This window comes from Ixodes scapularis, unplaced genomic scaffold (genome assembly GCF_016920785.2).
Source record: "Ixodes scapularis isolate PalLabHiFi unplaced genomic scaffold, ASM1692078v2 ptg000831l_1___fragment_2___debris__unscaffolded, whole genome shotgun sequence".
In the NCBI taxonomy this organism is placed as follows: Eukaryota; Metazoa; Arthropoda; class Arachnida; order Ixodida; family Ixodidae; genus Ixodes; species Ixodes scapularis.
This window is the reverse complement of record NW_024610049.1, coordinates 18417-37273: the sequence shown is the minus strand read 5'-3', so window position 1 is coordinate 37273 and position 18857 is coordinate 18417. Positions and strand designations below refer to the sequence as shown.

At 43.6% G+C, this 18857-nt stretch overlaps 2 protein-coding genes across 4 annotated transcripts in view; one reads left to right on the top strand and one right to left on the bottom strand.

Annotated features, from left to right (window-relative positions):
• The first annotated feature begins 3076 nt into the window (after positions 1 to 3076).
• LOC8027000 (60S ribosomal protein L28) lies at positions 3077 to 8592 on the top strand. Of its 2 annotated transcripts, none has more exons than XM_002406821.4 (5): positions 3077 to 3183; positions 3396 to 3488; positions 3607 to 3730; positions 7059 to 7180; positions 8467 to 8592. In XM_002406821.4, the coding sequence occupies exons 2-5, from the start codon at positions 3402 to 3404 to the stop codon at positions 8557 to 8559; spliced, it is 426 nt and encodes a 141-aa protein (XP_002406865.1). In that variant the 5' UTR covers positions 3077 to 3183; positions 3396 to 3401; the 3' UTR covers positions 8560 to 8592. The 2 variants fall into 2 exon arrangements, with proteins under 2 accessions (XP_002406865.1, XP_029848336.1); XM_029992476.3 differs by having other exon boundaries at positions 3179 to 3224.
• The window catches only part of LOC8026997 (protein ROP), a 22616-nt gene continuing 12336 nt past the window's right edge, over positions 8578 to 18857 (bottom strand). Inside the window, exons 12-16 of one of the 2 annotated variants that reach the window (XM_029992461.3) lie at positions 16358 to 16444; positions 12958 to 13059; positions 11994 to 12088; positions 11340 to 11494; positions 8578 to 9449 (exon numbers count right to left, since the gene is read on the bottom strand). In XM_029992461.3, the coding sequence (XP_029848321.1) occupies positions 9388 to 9449; positions 11340 to 11494; positions 11994 to 12088; positions 12958 to 13059; positions 16358 to 16444 (501 nt within the window). In that variant the 3' untranslated portion in view covers positions 8578 to 9387. The remainder of the gene's footprint in view (positions 9450 to 11339; positions 11495 to 11993; positions 12089 to 12957; positions 13060 to 16357; positions 16445 to 18857) is intronic. The other variant, XM_029992465.4, reaches the window with a different exon arrangement.

Below are 18857 nucleotides of genomic sequence, written 5' to 3'. Positions count from 1 at the left end.
TTGTATCCCGAGACTAATCCGTAAGCGGATTAATCTCGGTTAATCTGGTGAAGGAAGCTTCCCGTGTATGCTACCCCAAGTCGTAGGCGATGAATAAGGGTGTCGATTGATCTGGCTGAATAGGTGTACACTGGGCGACGGAGGTCCGGATCGATTAGATGGATCAGGCTGTCTTGTGGGATGCTGCTAAGCCACTCATCGTGAGACATTCGCTCACGTAGTCGACGGATGTATCGTTTGGCGTCGCTCTTTGTGAAAGGTGTGAAGTGGACGTTGTTACTTGTATGGGCTCCGGTAGCCAATTGGTCAGCTTGGTGATTTCCTGAAACTCCGGTACACCCGAGACCCACAGTAGACGAACAGTATTGCCAAATTCGATGGCATCAGAGAGTTCTAAGTAAATTCTGGGTACAAGGGAGTTGTGTTTACTACGACTATTCATAGTCTTAATAGATTGCAAACCTGCCTTTGAATCAGTACATATTACCCACGAATTCGCTGCCGGGTTGTTTATTATGTACGTTGCAGCCGCGAGTAAAGAATGTAATTCCGCAGTGGTTGAGGAAGTAGGATGCGATAGTCGAAAGGATGACCAATGGTTAAAAACAGGCACAACAAAGGCGAAGGTCAATCTATCTTCAGTGGTTGATCCATCAGTACACACGTGGATGTCGTCTTTATATTTTTCTTCCAGATGTGTCATTCGGCAATGACCATCTCAGTCGTGAAGGCGAAGCCGATCCACCTCTCCTCCACACGCCCGAAATGCCGAGAGAGAATGCAAGTGGAAAGGAGTTGACTGCCGACTAAATCGTGAAACAACTTTTTCTGCGCGCGTAAGATTTTTTTTACACGTGTTTTTATTTGACTGCAAAAAAAAAAAAACATTTTTCTTTTTTTTTTAGGCGCCCTTTAATTAAGGCTCCCAGGGTCAACCTTGTCCATAAATCCGCTCTGGCTCAGCCCCATCACTTGTGCAGGTGTTTAGATGACAGCTTTCCGGTTCGGTTTGTCCATTTTGTGTTGAAACCTTTCATGGTAAATACTTGAATAATATCCATGTTCACCGGGATTAATCCATATCAGTTAACATTTCTCCAAACTGCAATTCAGTATTTACTAATTGCCTTTTTGCTCTCAAAGGACAGCCAGCCCATGTCCCCAGGAACTGCCTTATTTGGTGTGCTCCCATGCGCTCCCAGTGGTAATCTACCCAAGCTCCTTTGTCGAATTTCATATCTTGGTTGAGCCTCTGATCTCATGCAGAGTACCCCATTGCCAAAAGACAGTTCTGGCATTATCAATATTTTCCGTAAACCCCTGACCGCCTCGTATCTTTTATAGTTCCATTATCCATATGTAGGGCTCCATGTTTTCGGATAAATCCGAAAAAAATCCGAAAAACACTCCCCGGTAAATTTTCTGTTAATTCGTTTTTATCTGAAAAACTCAGAATTTCGAGGACACAGCGACAAAATAAACTCTTATAAAGTGCACAAGGTCAGTGGTCCTGAGGAGATTCCACTTCAGTTTCCTTTTCAAATGTAGAACTACTGACAAAAGGGGTGTGCCTTTTAGCACGTCGAGGTTCCATCGGGACAACGGGTGATGGTACCCAGACCTTATTTATTTATTCATTTATTTACTCATTTATTTATTTGTTTTACGCAATAAAATAAACTCCTAATTTTAAAGAATTAATTGCTAATCTAACATAAATAAACTCCGATGAACCCCGAATCCCCCAAAAAAATTAACTCCAAAAAAAAAAAAAAAAAACCTTCGAAATTTACGAGCAATAATCCCCGAAAACACAGAATCCTATCCATATGCTATGAGTTTCATATTAGCTTAATTTCTTTTTAATTTTCTACTTAGTACATTTTCTTCGTGTTCCTCTATATATATATATTCTTTTTTTTTTCTCTCATTGAGCCATATTCCCAGGAATCTATATTTTTCTACATGGTCTAATCTAATGTCTTGAATCTATAGATCTGACGTTTTCATTGTTGCCAAATTTTCTAAATGCCATATTTCTCTTGTTGGCTTCCATCTCTCTCTCTCTCTTTTTCTTTATTTCACTCTATTTCTCTCTCTCTCTCTCTCTTGTGTCAATGCATTCGCAAGTAAAAGCGTGATGAGACAAACAATATGCACATTCCAATACTTCGCTTCGCGCAGTGCTGTGGATCAGTACAGATAAAAGATAATAAGTGTGTTTGATTTGAGCTTTTCAATGGCGCCTTCGAATTTTACCTCGCATACTCGGGCGCATTAAGAAAAACAGTAATTGCAAAAAGTTATATTTCGTCTATGGACGCACAAAACAAACTTCCTGACCAGCAACACTAATGTAAAGGTGCGAGCTCGATTATCCGTACTTATTGCTTGTTACAGCGTGTTGACTCGAACCAACGAACATAAGCAAGATCCCCGAGCTTCGCAGCGTCGAGATTCCCAGCACTGGCTCGCCCACATACCTTTAAACGCTAACAGAAAGGCTCGAGTACAAAAATACAACAAGCTTATGTTAAGACAAGCTATACGACTCGGGCTTGTGCCAAAGCTTCGCAATGTGGCCATGCAGGTTAGTTTAAAAACTAAAAATGACGCTCTCGGGACCACAAAACATGAGATACGCTTTGTGTATAATCTTTTGTAGACGTGCCGATCGAAAGCGAAACCATGCCACTGTCCCTGGCCAAGTTCCTAGACACGAGTGCAAAGCACGCAGTGTTGCATGCAGGGGTTTATGGAAGTAGTCGACTCTCAGATAGGATATGTATGCTCTGTGGTATGTCATAAAATGTACTTTCCCCGGAAAAAAAAATAAAAGTACAATATTTAAGTCGTGAGACATATTTTGAGCCGAAACCCCGGAGGACACTGTACTCTTAGTTTAGTGCGGAAACTTGACGGTTCTACACTGAAATAGATCTAACAAAATGCATTACCATCTCGTGATTATGCGGACTCTGCCATGGTCAGTATTTTTACTTCGCTTCTGGCCAAGAGTCCCAAGAATACTTACGTCTTGGCAAAGCAAGGCTACACTTCGCATCTCAGGCAGGACGTCGTTGCTCTCGCTCGGGGCGGCAGCCGACGCGGCAGGTGCATCGACGATTACTCCGATCGAGGCGCCTCTATCCACTATTTCTCTTTTCCGTGATACTTGAGGAGGTATGTACACGTGTTTGCTGTTCCGCGTTTGACCAAAGGAAGTAAGCACATTTGTCGCCTAACTTATACCTCAATCCATTTTTTAATTATCCGTACGTTTGTGCCCGGACACTTGTCATTTAAACTCGAAGGAACGCCTTGTGGGAATGCCACAGCCGTCGTTCCCGCTAAGCCTAATCATTCTCACGACATGCCGTCTCCGCTTCTTGCAGTAAATCATGTCGTCGGACCTGCAGTGGATGGTGGTCAAGGACCGATCCTGCTTCTTGGTCAAGAAGCGCATGATCAAAACCTGGTTCAGCACCGTAAGTTGCCTCTGATGTCGCGTACGCATGGTGCGACTGCTCGACACCCTCGATGTAGTGTTCGTTCGTCCCGTCTCGTACACCATGTGAACGCTTTCCTGCGATTTCTTTGTTCTAGGACCCCTTGAACCCGAAGGGCACGCACGCCAAGCGGTACAGCGGCACCGTGCTCAACAAGGCCCTGACGGTGGAACCCCACAGCACCGGAAAGGGTGTCAACCTGGTATACAAGAAGCAGAACCGTGAGTTAGAAACCGCTGATCTGCGAACACACCGATTCCCTGCAATTGTACAGCAAATATCACCTAGGCACCGTTCATTTCTACGCTGATAGCTCTGTAAAAGCCGATACCGACAGGTGTCTGGTTCCATGTTATCACATCCTCTTGCGAATGTGCAAACTCGTTCAGATTGTAAAAGAAAAAATAGATTGGACCAGTTATCAAGGTTTCCTTATTCCTGTTTACCCATCTCTAACAGTACGCAATCTATCGATCACCGTTTTGGTATATAATTTATAAATGTTTTAACTGACAAATTTTTTTTTTTTTTTTTTATGCTATTAAGATGGTGTACAGCATGTACTATCGGGGAAAAATGAAACATGAACAGAAAAGCGCCTGGCTCGTGGTCTTGGGCTGTACCGCCTGGAAGTGAGCCTAGGGGCAAGAGTGTGTGGCCTACTCTGATGTGTATATACACTCTTCGCTTGGCACTTCCCAAGCTTTGGTATTGCATCTCTTAGTACGCTGAAAGCTATCACCGCTATCGTTACTTGCTTGGTATACTCTGTTTCACCTTATGATGTACCGCAGGAAAGGCTACAAGCGCTGCTAGTATACTCTGTTTCACCTTATGATGTACCGCAGGAAAGGCTACAAGCGCGAGCTCCTTGCTCTCGGGCACATCTCGCCGGCACGCACTCTCGTGACTTTAGAGCAGCTGCCAACGCTATGAGCTCGCGCTTCTAGCCTTCGCTGCGGTACAACATAAGGTGAAACATAGTATAGCAGCTAGAGCGTGCGACACGAGGAAGCTCGCCGCTAGTAGCAGCAGCTAGAGCGTGCGCCGGGCGCTGCTACAAGCAACGAGCTTGCTTGCGCCAAGCAAGCAACATTAAGAGGCGATAGCTCCCAGCGCATTAAGAGGCGCAATGCCAAAGCTTAGGAAGTGCCCAGTGAGGGGCGTATACACATCGGAGTAGGCCACACAGCCTCACTGCTATGCTCACTTCCAGGTGGCGCAGCCTGTACCGCGAGCCACGCGCTGCTCTGTTCGTATTTCATTTTTCCTTGATAGTACACCAACGCTTCAACTCCACTTTGGGCGCTCTGCAAAAATTGGTTTCTCAACTCATAGTGCTAAGATTTACTACATAGGTGCGGCGGGGCAACATCAACAAATAAGCTTATATAGCTAAAAAAAAAAAAAACTTTTGGGCTGTTTGCCATGGCATTCGCAGACGACGTCATGACCGAGCTCACCTAATTAAATCTGCCGTCGACAGATGTCGGAGGGTCGAGTGCACCAGCAAAGACGCGCATCAGCATAGTGATAAGTTTCCGAAGACATTTGGCTACGCTTGGCGCCGGTGCGCTCGACGCTTGCGACATCTGTCCGCGGCAGATTCAAGTAGGCGAGCCCGGTCAAGGCATCGTCTGCAAATGCCACAGCAGATAGCCCAAAGCAGGCATTTTCTTTTCTCTCTTTTTGAACAAGTAAGCCCGTCCATTGGTATTTTTACCCCATGCGTGCACCACCTAGCCACACCTCTGTAGTAAATCCAGCACGATACATTGAGAAACCGATTTTTGCAGACTTTCCAAAGTGGGATTAAAGCATTAGCGTACAAGCTGTAGTTGCCGACACTATGAGTTTCACATGGAGTCTTTTTCGTATGCCCAGCCTCCAGCATGTGCTCATTGCCTTCTGCTATGCATTGGCCATGATGCGCGCTGGAGGCTGAAGAGATGCCAGATTGTTAACGAAGGTACAAAGCTTGGGCCGGAGGCGGAACCTTTTGACGAACTTCACTGCTGTTGTTGTACCGTCAGTGACCAAATTATAGTTGATTGCTGAATTTAAAAGCTCTCGGGCATTTGTAATATGGCAACTCCCCGCCTCAGCAGACTGGATTCTTTTTAGTGGCTAAACAACCTATACAGCGAAATAAGCTAAAAAAAACTTGTACGTAGCCTGTCTGGGTAAATTCCTTCACGTCGAGCAAAGGAGAAAATTCCTTCAGGTGATTTTTTTCTTTAGAGGCAGAGTCCTTGTTATTAAGAACCGAATTTCCGGCGTCACCAGGCTTGGTGGCACTGCCGGAAACCCCACTGCCGACTAACAGACAGCAACACTTTTGCTTACCGCACCACGGCAGCTTGCCAGCACTTGCCCTGAGCAGTCAGCCAATAGACCCTTTGCAGAAATCCCAAAAGCCCGCACGTGCCGCGCGACGAATAAGGGGAGTCTTGGGCACGCCCCTCTTCCTGCTACCACGTGGCATACGCAAGCAGGCACAGGTTACCACGGCAACAACTTTTGAGCAGCCGAGTCGGGCAAGTGACGAGCCAACGGCTGCCCCTTTCTCATCCCTCTCCTTTGTACCGGCCGTGTCGTCTGCTGCACCAACGCTTCGTTGAACCTGGTCGAAACCTGCCACGGTTGCAGTGCAAACTAAACGGATTCGGTGATACTTCAATACATGAAGGTAAGTTACGACGAATAACGTATTCAAATAAGTTCCCCTGTTGCAATGCCTTTACGCTGCCACAGATACGGTACGCCGCCAACGACAAAAGGACTCGGCGGATAGGCAGATCTGTTGCAAAACGTACAGCACTACGACGGCAGGGAATTTTGGGAAGCGTCAGTACAGATCATGCTCTTTCTCGTTGCGCCTATGCTCCTGTGCACGCTTCCCAGCAGCTACCGCCAGCAACCGTTGCAGCCATCCGCCATCTCGCCCATCCGCCGAGTTGTACGGCGTTTGCGGCGTACCGGATCTGTGGCAGCGTAAAGGCATCTCAACAGGTGGACTTATTTGCATATGTTATTCGTCATAACTTACCTTCACGTATTGAAGTGTCACCGAATCCGTTTAGTTTGCAGCGTAACCGTGGCAGGTTTCGACCAGGCTCTACAAAGCGTTGATGCAGCAGACGACAGCCGGTACAAAGGAGAGGGATAAGAAAGGGGCAGCCATTGGCTCGTCGCTCGCCCGACTCGGCTGCTCAAAAGTTGTTGCCGTGGTAACCTGCGCCTGCTCGCATATGGCACGTGGTCATTTAGTAGTGGGAGGAGGGGCATACCGAGGACTCCCATTATTCGGCGCGCGCGGTTTTTGGGGTTTTTGCAAAGGGTCTATTGGAGCTCGGCATGTAGGCTCGATGGAACCGCCATTTACAAAACCAATTCTCCCTGGGCTTGGCTGGTGTTGCAGCGGTGCTAAACAGCCAGTCGGGTCCAGTTTTCAGCCAAAGTTATAAACAGAATATTCAGCGACACAAAATTTGGTTTGGTCACGTCCCAGTTGCGTGCGCTGCTTTAACCTTGTGCATGTCCCTCCAGGTCGCAAGAAGCCAATCAAGAGCCTGGACAGGGTCCCCCTGAGGAAGGGTGCTCGTCGCACCATGTCCTCCATCAAGAAGTGGGTGAAGGGCCACAGGAACTACCGGCGGGACCTCCAGATGGTGAGAGCCACGCTCGGATCTAGCCACCTCCCATAGCCCGACGGCGCAGTGTGCTTGTCTGGGGTTTACAAGAGGGCCCTAACTATGTTCCTCAGTTTTCTGGCCTATTTTATTTACTCTGGAACTGCTGCGGGCTTTACTTTTGGTGGAGAATATTTCAGAATTATTTCGCTGGTACAAATTTTTGCGGTGGGAGTTGTAATACACATACTTGCCTTTGACTACGACCGATGGAGACAAGACTGTTTTTTAAGCCTTTTGCGACAACTTGCGACCTGCTGCGGAGCCGGTCGTAAGCGGTCACTAATATTGGCGAGATTTGTTACTATACAACAAACCTCAATTGGGAAAATTTGCATCCTCGGGGAAATTAACCCTTTGACGGTTGTTGCCGTACATGTACAGCGGTGATTACACATTTGAAAGTGCCTGCCTAAACAAAAACCTGTGCAAGGTGTAGCTATTTGTTTTGTCTTTGGCAGACTATATATGTTTACTAGAATGGCGTTTTGCTGTTCTGGACTATTTATAGTTTTGAAATGCGATACGTGCAAAATGGTCGCTTCGCATGTTGGTTTCTCTGGCGGTGCTGGCAGCGCTGGCTCGTTCAATTCGGGCTTTTAATGCTTCTCGGATTGGAATTTAGAGGACGAGTGTTTAGCATTTGACAGAGAAGCTCTGTAAAGTACTATACCCCCAATTCGGAATCTGAAATTGCCAGAATGGCACGAAAGCGGACGGGTTAGAATCAAACCAAATGGAAGAAAGTTGACAACTTTTTGCCTTTAATATTTTCATTTGATTGTCTAAACCTGAGTAGGTTACAAGCACTGTATGTGCTACTGCTAGATAGGAATACACCTACGCATTCACCCTTCCTTATGCAATTTTTTCGGGAGTGAAACCCAACCACTGGGAAACATCTTTGGGAAAAATAGCTTGACCGTCAAAGGTTTGCTTACAGTACTCAGTGACTACTGCAGCAGTGTATCACTAGATCCTAAGCTCGGAAGGAATGTGGCATGTTTAGGGCTTTTGTCGGTACTTGTAAGATTAGCTCATAACTGATAGAGTGAATGAACGCACAGGAAAGTTTTGCTGGAGCTGTCTTGGTGCCCTCTGTGCTGCAGAATAGGATGTGTGTGATGACTTCTTTGAACTCCAAGATGGAGTAATCACTTCATCGGGTGCAAACTTCAAAGCTATCTAGTCTGCATCTGTTAGCAGTTTTCTTTTCTTTTTTTTTTTTTTTTGCTTTACTTACCTTTTGTTCTTGTTTGTTCCAGCTCTGCCTGCGTCGTGCCAGTGCCATCCTCAGGAGCCAGAAGGCCATTGTTCCCAAGAAAAAGAACACCCGCACTAGCAAGAAAGCCGACTGAAGAGGAAGAACCAATAAAACTGCTTTAAAGCTTAGATTTATTGCATCGAAAATTTCCTCCAGCTCAAACAACAAGCGAAACACAAGTCTGCAAGAAAACGCTCCAAACAGACAAATTGGCAACACACACAGCTGAAATCCAGAATCTGAAAAAGGGAAAAAATATCTATTTGTACAAGTGTAGCATAGAGTAAAATTCACCATGAATGACCCCTTCACTACACGTGACTTGGTCACGAAAGACCTACGCCTCAGACATATGTAGGACGCTGATGCAGAACGAGCTATCGGAAGGGGAATAAATAATATGCCTGTGATTTTCTTTTCTTGACTATATATATATATATATATATCCATCTTGAACAAAAAAGGGGTTTGCCTCAACACTGGGAGATATTCCTATGTGATGTATGACGACACAGAGTAGTAGTAGCAATGGACAACTTTCCAAGTTCGTTGGTGTCCAGCAAATTTTGACCGAAAGACAAACTCCAGACGCTACGCCCAGTGCTGCTAACCAAAGCATGTGGGCTAGCATACTCTGAAAACCGTCCACTACACACAACTGGTTGAATGGGAGTGGAAAGGGACCCATGTATTCAAGCTCTTAATAATAACAATAGCTGGGTGTGCGTATATAGCACTATTTGGCTTCTCTTGAGGAATGACTGGTGCTCTGCGCTAGCAACTTGGTGAGCGCGAGCCTTCTGCTAATGAACACGATACACACTGCTGCCCTGGTGAGGGGAGAGGGCAAGCTTCCTTTTCGCTGTTTTTTTTTTCTTCTGATTCGTGTAGAGGAATGTGCCTTGGCTGTTGTCTTGTCTTCTCAGTTGCTCAGGTCTCTCAGGTCGCTGAGAAAGCCCTCCGGAGTCAGGATATGGTCGGAGCCTGTTGCAGATGAAACATTGATGCTGATTTTCTTTTCGTGCAAATGATTGCATGGTCTATGTGGCATGTGAACACTCAATTTAAAAAAAGCTGAGTGACTGAAATGGGATAGCTCAATTTTGAGCATTTAAAACAGCACTATGGACCTTGAAGATGTTAAAAACATCTCGGCTAGACTGCTGATATAGTTTATTTAAAAATTTTTTGAGGAAGATAAAATGAACCTATTTCCCCAATCAGTTGCTCAAAACTGACATTTTCTGAACGTTCAGACCCAAATAGTGCACCAAGGTCGTCCTGATAAAACTTATGTGGAACAGCTCATTACTAGATAGTTCAGCTTCTTGCCCACCAGAAAAAAACTTTTACATAATATGAGCTCTGGCATCGCACAAAAGAACAATCTCAACTGAGTATTAAAAAATAAAAGCTATCCATATTAACCCTTTGATGGCCATCTTTTTGCCCAAACGATGCTTCCCAGTGGTTGGGTTTTGCTTACAAAGGAATAGTTTAAAGAAAAGGTCAATGCACAATGCACAGGTTACTTATCTATCTAGCGGAAACATGTAGAGGGCTTGCAGGCTGTTCAGGTTTAGGTGCATCAAATGTAAATTGGAGGCGAAAAGTTGCCGCCCTTCTTCCATTTTGTTTTATTTTGGAGCTTCCGCTTTCCGAACACTTCAGCAGTTTCAGAAACCAGAGCTTCTCTATCGGATGGTAAGCTCTCGTCCTCTGAATTCAACTCTGAGAAGCGTAGAAGCATGAAGCGGAAGAGCCGTTGCTCCAATTGCCCCTACCACCGGAGCAGTCAACGTTCGAATCGACCATCTCGCACCTGTCGCGTGCGCAGAGCATCTAATTTCAGAACCAGAAATAGCCCAAACAAAGTGGTACACCGTGCAAATATAACAATGTTTATAACCCCCGAAAGCGTGCCAAATACCGACACCTCCCACGATGCGCGTCGTTTTGCAATTAGGCGGGCACTTTCAAATGTGTGATTGCTGCCATACATGTATAACGACGACCGTCAAAGGGTTATTCACTTGGATTTTTCAGATTCTGAGCTTATACCTAGGTAGCTTGGCTTCACTGCAGAAATTTCAGAGAGGGCTCTCTTGATCAAGAAATTTCTTCTACAAAAATAATTTGGCAAGAAGTTGTTTAGAAGCTGCCGTAAAATACCCCGGAAGCACCCATCTTTGTTCAAGCGCCCACTATTAACATTTCACAAGCTTGGGAATTCTGAAAATTATACGTTAGGTGACCGATTTTACTGGAAAAGCACTCGTGCCTAGATTAACCCAGTTTTCAGTGAAAGAGGGGTGGGCGGGCACTCCTCCAGTATTTTACAGTAGGAAACAACAATAATTTGTTTAAAGAGATTAGCGATGGTTGGTGTTACTGTCTGGGACGTTAGGCCTAGAATGACCCAATTGTGTCTTCTGTATTTTCTTCCACATCAATCTTTCGCTTTCGTAATTAAGTCACCAACGTGCTCCAAAAAAAAGTACCGTAGAGTGCCACGCATCCGCCCATACCACATTAAGTGCCCATTACCAAATTTGTAAGATCTGAGAAAATACGCACAGTAAACTTGATGACCGGACAAATGCCCATCTCCCATTTTTTTTAGATTATCTTCAAAGTTTGAGTGAGCGCTTGCCTGGTATTTTATGGTAGCACCTCGCCCGTCAAAGCGAGGCTGTACTATCGTCACATTGCAAAGTAGGTTAAGCAAATTCTTATTGCTGATCTTAGAAAACCTGGGCACGGCCTTTCACATGTATGACCTTACAAATCCAGTCCACACAATACCGTGTCTTCGAGCATTCTTATTTGGCCCCATTTCAGAATAGCCCATTAGACTGGATACAAGCATCTCACCGATGATGACCTCCCAGTTCTTGGCATCTTTGGTGACCTCGTAAGCACACCGCATCTCAGAATAGGTGATGCCACCAATGACAAACACCATCAGGCGAGGCACGTTCTTCACGTTTGGCGTGTTCTTGTCCTTGTGCCAGTGCCCATAGCGTTGGCTGAAATAGTTGATGAGAGAACAGTTATACACTATGGCACATTTGACAGATCCTGTGCCACTAGCAAGCACAACTTTGTTCCACATTATCAGTTGGGGAAAGTGGCGAGACGCCATTCCTACACACCGGCTTGACCGTTGTTGCCCCCGCTACGAGTGCCAGAAGACGAATGCCACTGCTTTGATTTAAACATATTTCACCAATAAAACGAGCAGTAAATTAATATATAGCTTTTAATAATGAGTGAAGTTAGCCTAGTTGCTGATTTCTTCCCAGTGATTAACGACACAACCAGCTGCTGTCATTGAATGTTGATAATAGAAGCGCTTTAAAAAAAAAAAATCAGTCTACAGTAATTGGATTTTATTTGCTTGTTATTGAAGTCACTCGCAAAGTCAACATAACATGAAAACAGTCTCCACATGATGTATGCATGTATGCGTCCTGCCATTCTCCTGGCCAGGGGGTTGCGCGAGAAGACTGGCCTGGCCAGGTTTACCTGGTTGGAGCTGAACGGCCATAACCTGTGGGGACGACTCTGCCCCCGCTCAGGAAGGGAAAGTGCTTCACATCCAATTTGTCTTCAATGGCATCCTACACAGAGGAAGGTTCTGCTCAACAGGGGTTGCTCACACAACACAGATGTTAGGAAACATGCAAGCAGTCCTTCTGACTTCAAAGGATGTCTAGGATAGCACGTGCACATCAATGCTTGCTGATCAAGTGAAAGAAAAAAGCGCTGAGTAACTTTTACATGTGGTTCTGGTACAAAGCCACGTCTGAGGCTAGCAGAAGACTCCTAGAACTTTATATAAACTTTACTCTCAATAAGCTTGAATGGATTAGTGTAATTTATTGCCCTTTCTTATTTGTCAGCAATGGTGCGTGTCTCTGCCTAATTATGTGAGCCATTCTTTCACCTCAAGGCCTTTTCTCGCAAACAAGTGTGCCATTGTTTTTTCGCAATGCAGAGTGCAAGTTTGCAAGTTTGTCTGCTTCTTGCACAGGGGTTGCGATGATGTCAGAATGCCAAGCTTTTATAGGTGTATTTAAAAGAAAAAGTGGGTAGACCTCAAGGCATCTAGCATTGAGGTTTACTCCCTATCCTTGCAATCAAAGCCAATCAGAGCTCGTTGTCGTTCTGATGTCACCACAACTCCTGCACGAGAAGCAGAGGACTTGCTCCCCACACCGCCTTTCCCGGCCAACACAAATTTTGACTTGCTGCCATATCCCGCCATTTTAGAAACGATTATAGGTCTCCTGTGATGCAGCTAATGTCCCGTTGCCTTCACCGTACACCATTTGAAGAGTCCAGGGCAACTTTTCCCGAAATCTCGCAACACCAGAAAGAGCTTGCAAACGAACGGGCGCAGCTGGAAAACATCACTTCCGTCGGCCAAAAAGAGGCCATTGGAAGTTGCAGCCCCCGTTGCAGCATGAGACCACAAGGGCCAACTCACTTCCATGATGTCCTTCATGACCGGAGTCCAGCGGGACATCTGATAAGTCTGTTCGGTAATGCGTTCCTTGCGGGTCACGTGGTACACCTTCTTTCGGCTTCCCTACAACAGCAATAACCGGTCCCGAAATTAGGGCAGCCCACGGCACGCTGCACGAGCCTCCAAAACGTGTGCACCCGAAGACATGCTATTTAAGAATCCCAAAAGGTTCATGCCGGTCCTACTTCCAGCTGTGCGCAAGACCCCCAGACAGTGCATCTTCTCCACCCTCATTGAAAGTGTAACCGCCACAATCTCTAATTAATGAATTTGCCATCTTCTAGGTCAACAGCTTAGCCCTAACGCCATCATCTTGGCAAACAATGTTTTGCTGACTGGCATCTCGGAGCCTACTGTCTAGCAGATAAGCGTTTTTGATTCTAACATCAGTTAAGCTCGACAGGTTTTAAGCTACTACTGCTAACATTAGTAAACAACAGAAGTGCTTGCTTCACTCGTATGTATTTCTTGAGGCTTCCAGCACAAAGGCTACAGATAGATGTCTGGCAGTTTAGGCAGTGTTCGCTCGCACAAATCGAAAAGGCCCGAGCATTAGCATAAACAAATGCTGTCCCACGCATATAATGCAGGTCCTCATCGTGGCTGAGTACCTCTTTTTTGTCGAGTCTTTTCAACGGCAGCATATAAACGCCATCTATTTTACGGATTCCGTCGCCCACTAAAACGCTTCTCCATAATGTTGCGTCGTGAACAAACTTCCTTTCAGCAAAACACTGTTCAATTGAGTTCATTGTATGTGGATTTTTTCGTAGTGATGGCACTAGGCAATGCTAAAGCAGTAATTATTTTACCATGAACAATGAGCCAAAGCAAGAACAGAAAGATTGTGGCAAGTTACGGGCCAGAAAGCATTCTAGTTCTCTGAGGAGCATGCAAGCAAAGCCACTACTTTTTGTCACGTCAACAATAAAGTAGGGAGAAAAATGCCTTATCCTTAAAAATTAGACGAAGTGTCTCCATCTTACTGAACAACGAGTTAAAAACTGTTTGTACTATATTTATGGGATCATTAGAGAGCCCTAAAGGTTTGTCATGTGCAATGCACATTATGACTCAAAGTAGCCCACCGATAATCCCGTTTGAAGTTTAGATTCCCAAGGTTTATGCACATCTTTTCTTAACCTAATTTTTCTGTAACCATATATTTCCTCCTGAAAGCATTTTGTAGCTAAAGGAATAAAAAAAAAAAGAAATCCAAAATTTCATCATAGCCAAGATACAGCGAGACTTTTCCCATTCGTAGTGCCCACAAATTATTATTCTATATGGGAAAAGAAACATCGGTGAAAGTATTCAATTAAAGAAATAGAAACTAACGCACACCCAATAAGAAAAAAACACCAATGATTGAGCAAGAAAGGTGCTTGGGAAAATCCAGGAGACCTAGCAAGTACTACAGAGTACCAAGCAACCCACAGGTCATACTTTGTGCTCTCTTGGTCTTTTAGCCTCACTCATCTCCCAAAAAATTGTATACATCGGCAATAACATATGCCATCTACGTCCACAAAAAGGCGAAAGCAAAACTTTGGTAGACTTTCTTCAGTCCTGTAGTCGATTGCAATCAGACTTAACTGGAATGCTGGACTACTCAGCTACGTCAAATAAACTAACTTGTTCAGCCCAAAGGCTCCAAAACTGTGGTACAACATGCAGGGGCAAATCCTGACAGAGATGAAAACACACTACCAAGCAAGAGTTAACTTCAGACATCTCGTCGTTTAGTGGGGCAGTCCTCTCAAAGGGAGATTCATCGAAAGGTGCCAAAAAGAATAGTCCGAAAAGCTTTCTTTTGTTTCATCTTCAACCTTTACATACTGACACACGTAAAAAGAAAAAAGGCAAAAATGGGTGGAAGAGCAAGCCTGCATTCCAGCAAAGTCTAATCACAACTGTACCGCAACTTTTCTGGCAAAAGAAACCACCAACGGGTCACAAAATGCCTCTACTCGGCACAAGTCAAATATACCCAGGTTCCCCGGGACGAACACACTACCAAACACGTCACCACACCTCTACTAAGCAGGCAGCGAACCACCAGACAGTGCATCTCACGGGTAAATGCACAACCGAACCGGAGAGGCACGTCGCTCGGAAAAGATGACACGCCATTCACAAACAACCAGCACTGTGACACTCAGGACTGAGGAGACACTTTTCTTTTTCTTTTTTTTGCTGCAGCCACCGCATGTTTCAGGGGCTCGACATATTGTTTAGAAGACACAACAAAAGCGTCATCACTATAGGAGGGTGGTCGCGTGTCAACAAACAGGATCCTAATAGAATCCAGAATCCTAAGGGGAGTTGAGTTTTGAATAGCACAGCAGCATCATTCCTAACCCCTGCTGTGCAACAGTAATGCATTACATAAGTTGAATCGTAATGGCATGAAACTTTGTCACTATAAAGAAATGTGCTGATTTGGCTATATACAGCGTGGGTGAAATGTATTGAATGCACTTTAACCTGACCGCATAAATCGGTTTCATAACTCATCGCGCTCGGATTTACTACAGAAGTGCCTGAAGTTGGTGGAAGCTTTTGCTAAAATTGTGAAAAGATTGGCCCACCTGAGTAAATCAAGAAAAATCAAAAACTATGTTTACCCTATACTTTTCATGTACACTAAAAAATTATCTGTTACTGTGGCACTTATTTGAGTCAAATGAAGTAAAGAATAAGTAAGCCAATTCTATTCTCTTTACATTTCACAAATTTTTCAATTGAAGTAAATACCAGAATAGCCCACAACGATTTTCTGATGATCTTGACATAAAAGGCTTAGCGATAATTTTTCCATAGACAAGAGCAGTTTTTATTTTCTTTCTTTTGTCTCCTGAGGTTTCATGCATTCATGTACTCTCAATCAATGAATGCACCAGCTTCGAGCACCTCTGTAGTAAATCCCAGCACGATAAGTTAAGAAACCGATTTATGCGGTCAGTTTAAGTGCATTCTATTCCTTTCACCCGCACTGTAGTTACTGAGGTGGCATAGTGCAGAAACAAAGGCTTCTGCACATGCTGGATTGCAACATACAGGGTCACGCGAGCTAGAGAGCGGTCCCACTTTCCTACACCCTAGGAACATTCGATGGCTGCAGCTTTGCCCAGCGAAGCTAAGCGACAGTTTGCACCACAGGGTTGACAGCACAGGTATGGGGGCAGATCAGCAGTCCTACGTTTGTGTGTGTGTTCTTCCACTTTGGTTGCTGCACTACCCAGTGACGAAGAGGACGAAGCAGAAAGAAGGGAGACCGAGAAGTGTTCCAGTTAAACAGCAAGTGAGAGGCACTCGCAAGCATGACAGCAAGCGGAAAATAAAATGAGGTCGGACATACTAGACCCAGAACTTCATTGGTAAACTGTTGCGACAACAGTAGCGGGGTGTGCGAGTTGAACGGCGGCAGTTTCTCAATGTCTCGTTGCTGCAAACGAAAAAGACTTTCGCACATGTGGTCAGCTCATCAATGGCGTACCTCCCACCGCTAGCAGTACCGCTGCCGATAGGCTTGCCTAGCTCCCCCTTAAGCTACACAGAGATGTTATGCGGCATCCCGACAGAGGAAGAACACTGTTAAGCGACGCGTGCAAACAAAGAAAACGGCACAATGTCTGAAACGTGAACACGGGTCGGTAAAATATGCATTCAAACGAGGCTCGCTGCAAGACACTGGGGGCCGAATTTCTGCTAAGCTTCAACTTCAGGGTTACATTCTCACGCACATTAGACTAGAACTGTTAGTGAGTTTCATCCAGGATCGAACAAACTGAACTCAGAATAGGTGCCACCAAAAGTTACTTTCGACACTCGTCCATTAAAACAGATCTACACTGCTGTGCTGCGTGTTAGCCGAATAAACTAATCAGCCTGAATTTTGTACTCACTTATCTAATTGTTCCCACAACTTTAAGGCAAAGCACTGCTCTTACAAGTACTAAAAAAAAATCATTTTTTAAATTGTTCTTGAAGATTAACAGGCCCTTATTATCTTGTCCTGGAGTATTTTCTTGAAATAAGTCTCTTTCATTGTTAAATAGTGACTTGAATACATAGTAAAATAAGTATGTGCATGTTTTTTGCTATTATTTCAGAACTAACAATTTACACACTTTGCAATTTTATGGAAACCATATCTCCACTTGCACACATCCAATGTTCATCATTTTTCCTTTCCCCTGGCAAGTGCATGTATGAGGTAATAAGGTGTACAAAAATGTTAAATATGGCATCAGGCATTTTTATATGCCTTTTAAAGTTTCTGCAATAAGCCATTTTGAAAATGGAAAAGTCAAGTGTCATAAAAAAAAAACTATAAATCATTTTAGACCTTTCATTTTTACCTCATGGGATTCCACAGACCCTTCAGTTTACTGGGATCTGATTATTTTCTGATTTCAGTATTTCAATTTGATTTAATCCTTCTAATAATCTTTGCAAATGAAACTTTCAGTGTGAGCAAAACTAATCCGGCTACACCAAAATTAAGTATGGGGTGTTTCCACGTCAAATAATACAATGACTGTCTACGTCAAATTTTTGATATTCCTGTAATAAATATATGTGAAAGCCGCATGTTCTTGGGAGGAACATGCGGCTATGAGTGAAGGCTGCAGTTAAATTTTTCCCAGATATAAAAAAAATTGAGAAGCTCGAGGTGTAGACATTGCCGAGATTTCACTATGGTAATTTAAACAGCCGCTTATGTCACACCCAAGCAGGCACATAGCTATTTCTTTTTTCGTTATTTTAAAGACAATTTACAACATGCATACAAAATATTAAAAATTACAATTATAAATTTCTATGCAAGACAAATTACAAAAAAAAACACACAAAAAAAACATGTTTTAGAGACACATTCATAAGTTATTTACCAACAAACAACTTTATTCAAAATGTCGCAAAATATATCAAAATATGCGCCCTGAAATGCAGCTTACAAATATATAAAAACTATCTGATTAGCCATTATTGTAGTTTTATAATTAATGCAGAAACTTATGTCATTTCTCTAAAAGTAGCAAAATTGCACATCAAGATTTAAAAAGCTTCATCTTTTATTTCATTAAAGCTCTCCTTAACTCCTTGTGGTATCTTGAACTAACTTGTGATGGCAAAATATTGAGTAGCATAAGAACTCCAATTGAAAAAAAAAATAGAAAAGCGACAACAAACCTGCACTTAAATTGAGCTAGCTAACAAAGACAAGCTAGCTCAATTCAAGTGAAGGTTTGTTGTCGCTTTTCTCAATTGCAGGTTATGTGCTACTCTATATTTTGTCATCACAAGTTTGTTCGGGTTACTACAAAGAGATAAGGAGAGTTTAAAGGAAATAAAAGATGGAGATCTTTAAATATTGACGTGCAAGTTTGCTACTTTTAGAGAAATTACTTAAGTTTCTGAATTAATAGCAGAACTACAGTATACAAAACAAAGCAGCAAATATTTTTTCATATATTTGTAATCTGCATTTCAAGATGCACATTTTGTTGGTAAATAATTTGTGAAGGTGTCTCTACGACGTGTTCTTTTTACGTGTTTCATAAGCTATTCTGCATAGTAATATATAATTGTAATTTTTAATATCTGGTGTACATGTTGTAAATTGTCCATTAAATAAATTTCAAAAAATTTAACTATGTGCCTGCTTTGGTACGACATTGGCGGCTGTGCAAAATTACCATAGAGAAATCTTGGCAATGCCCACGCCTCGAGCTTCTCAATTTTATATCTCTGGAAAAAAATTAGCTACAGCAATCACAAATAGCCAAATATTCCTCCAGCGAACATGGCTTTCACATATATTTATTAAAGAAATGCAAAATATATGACCCGGA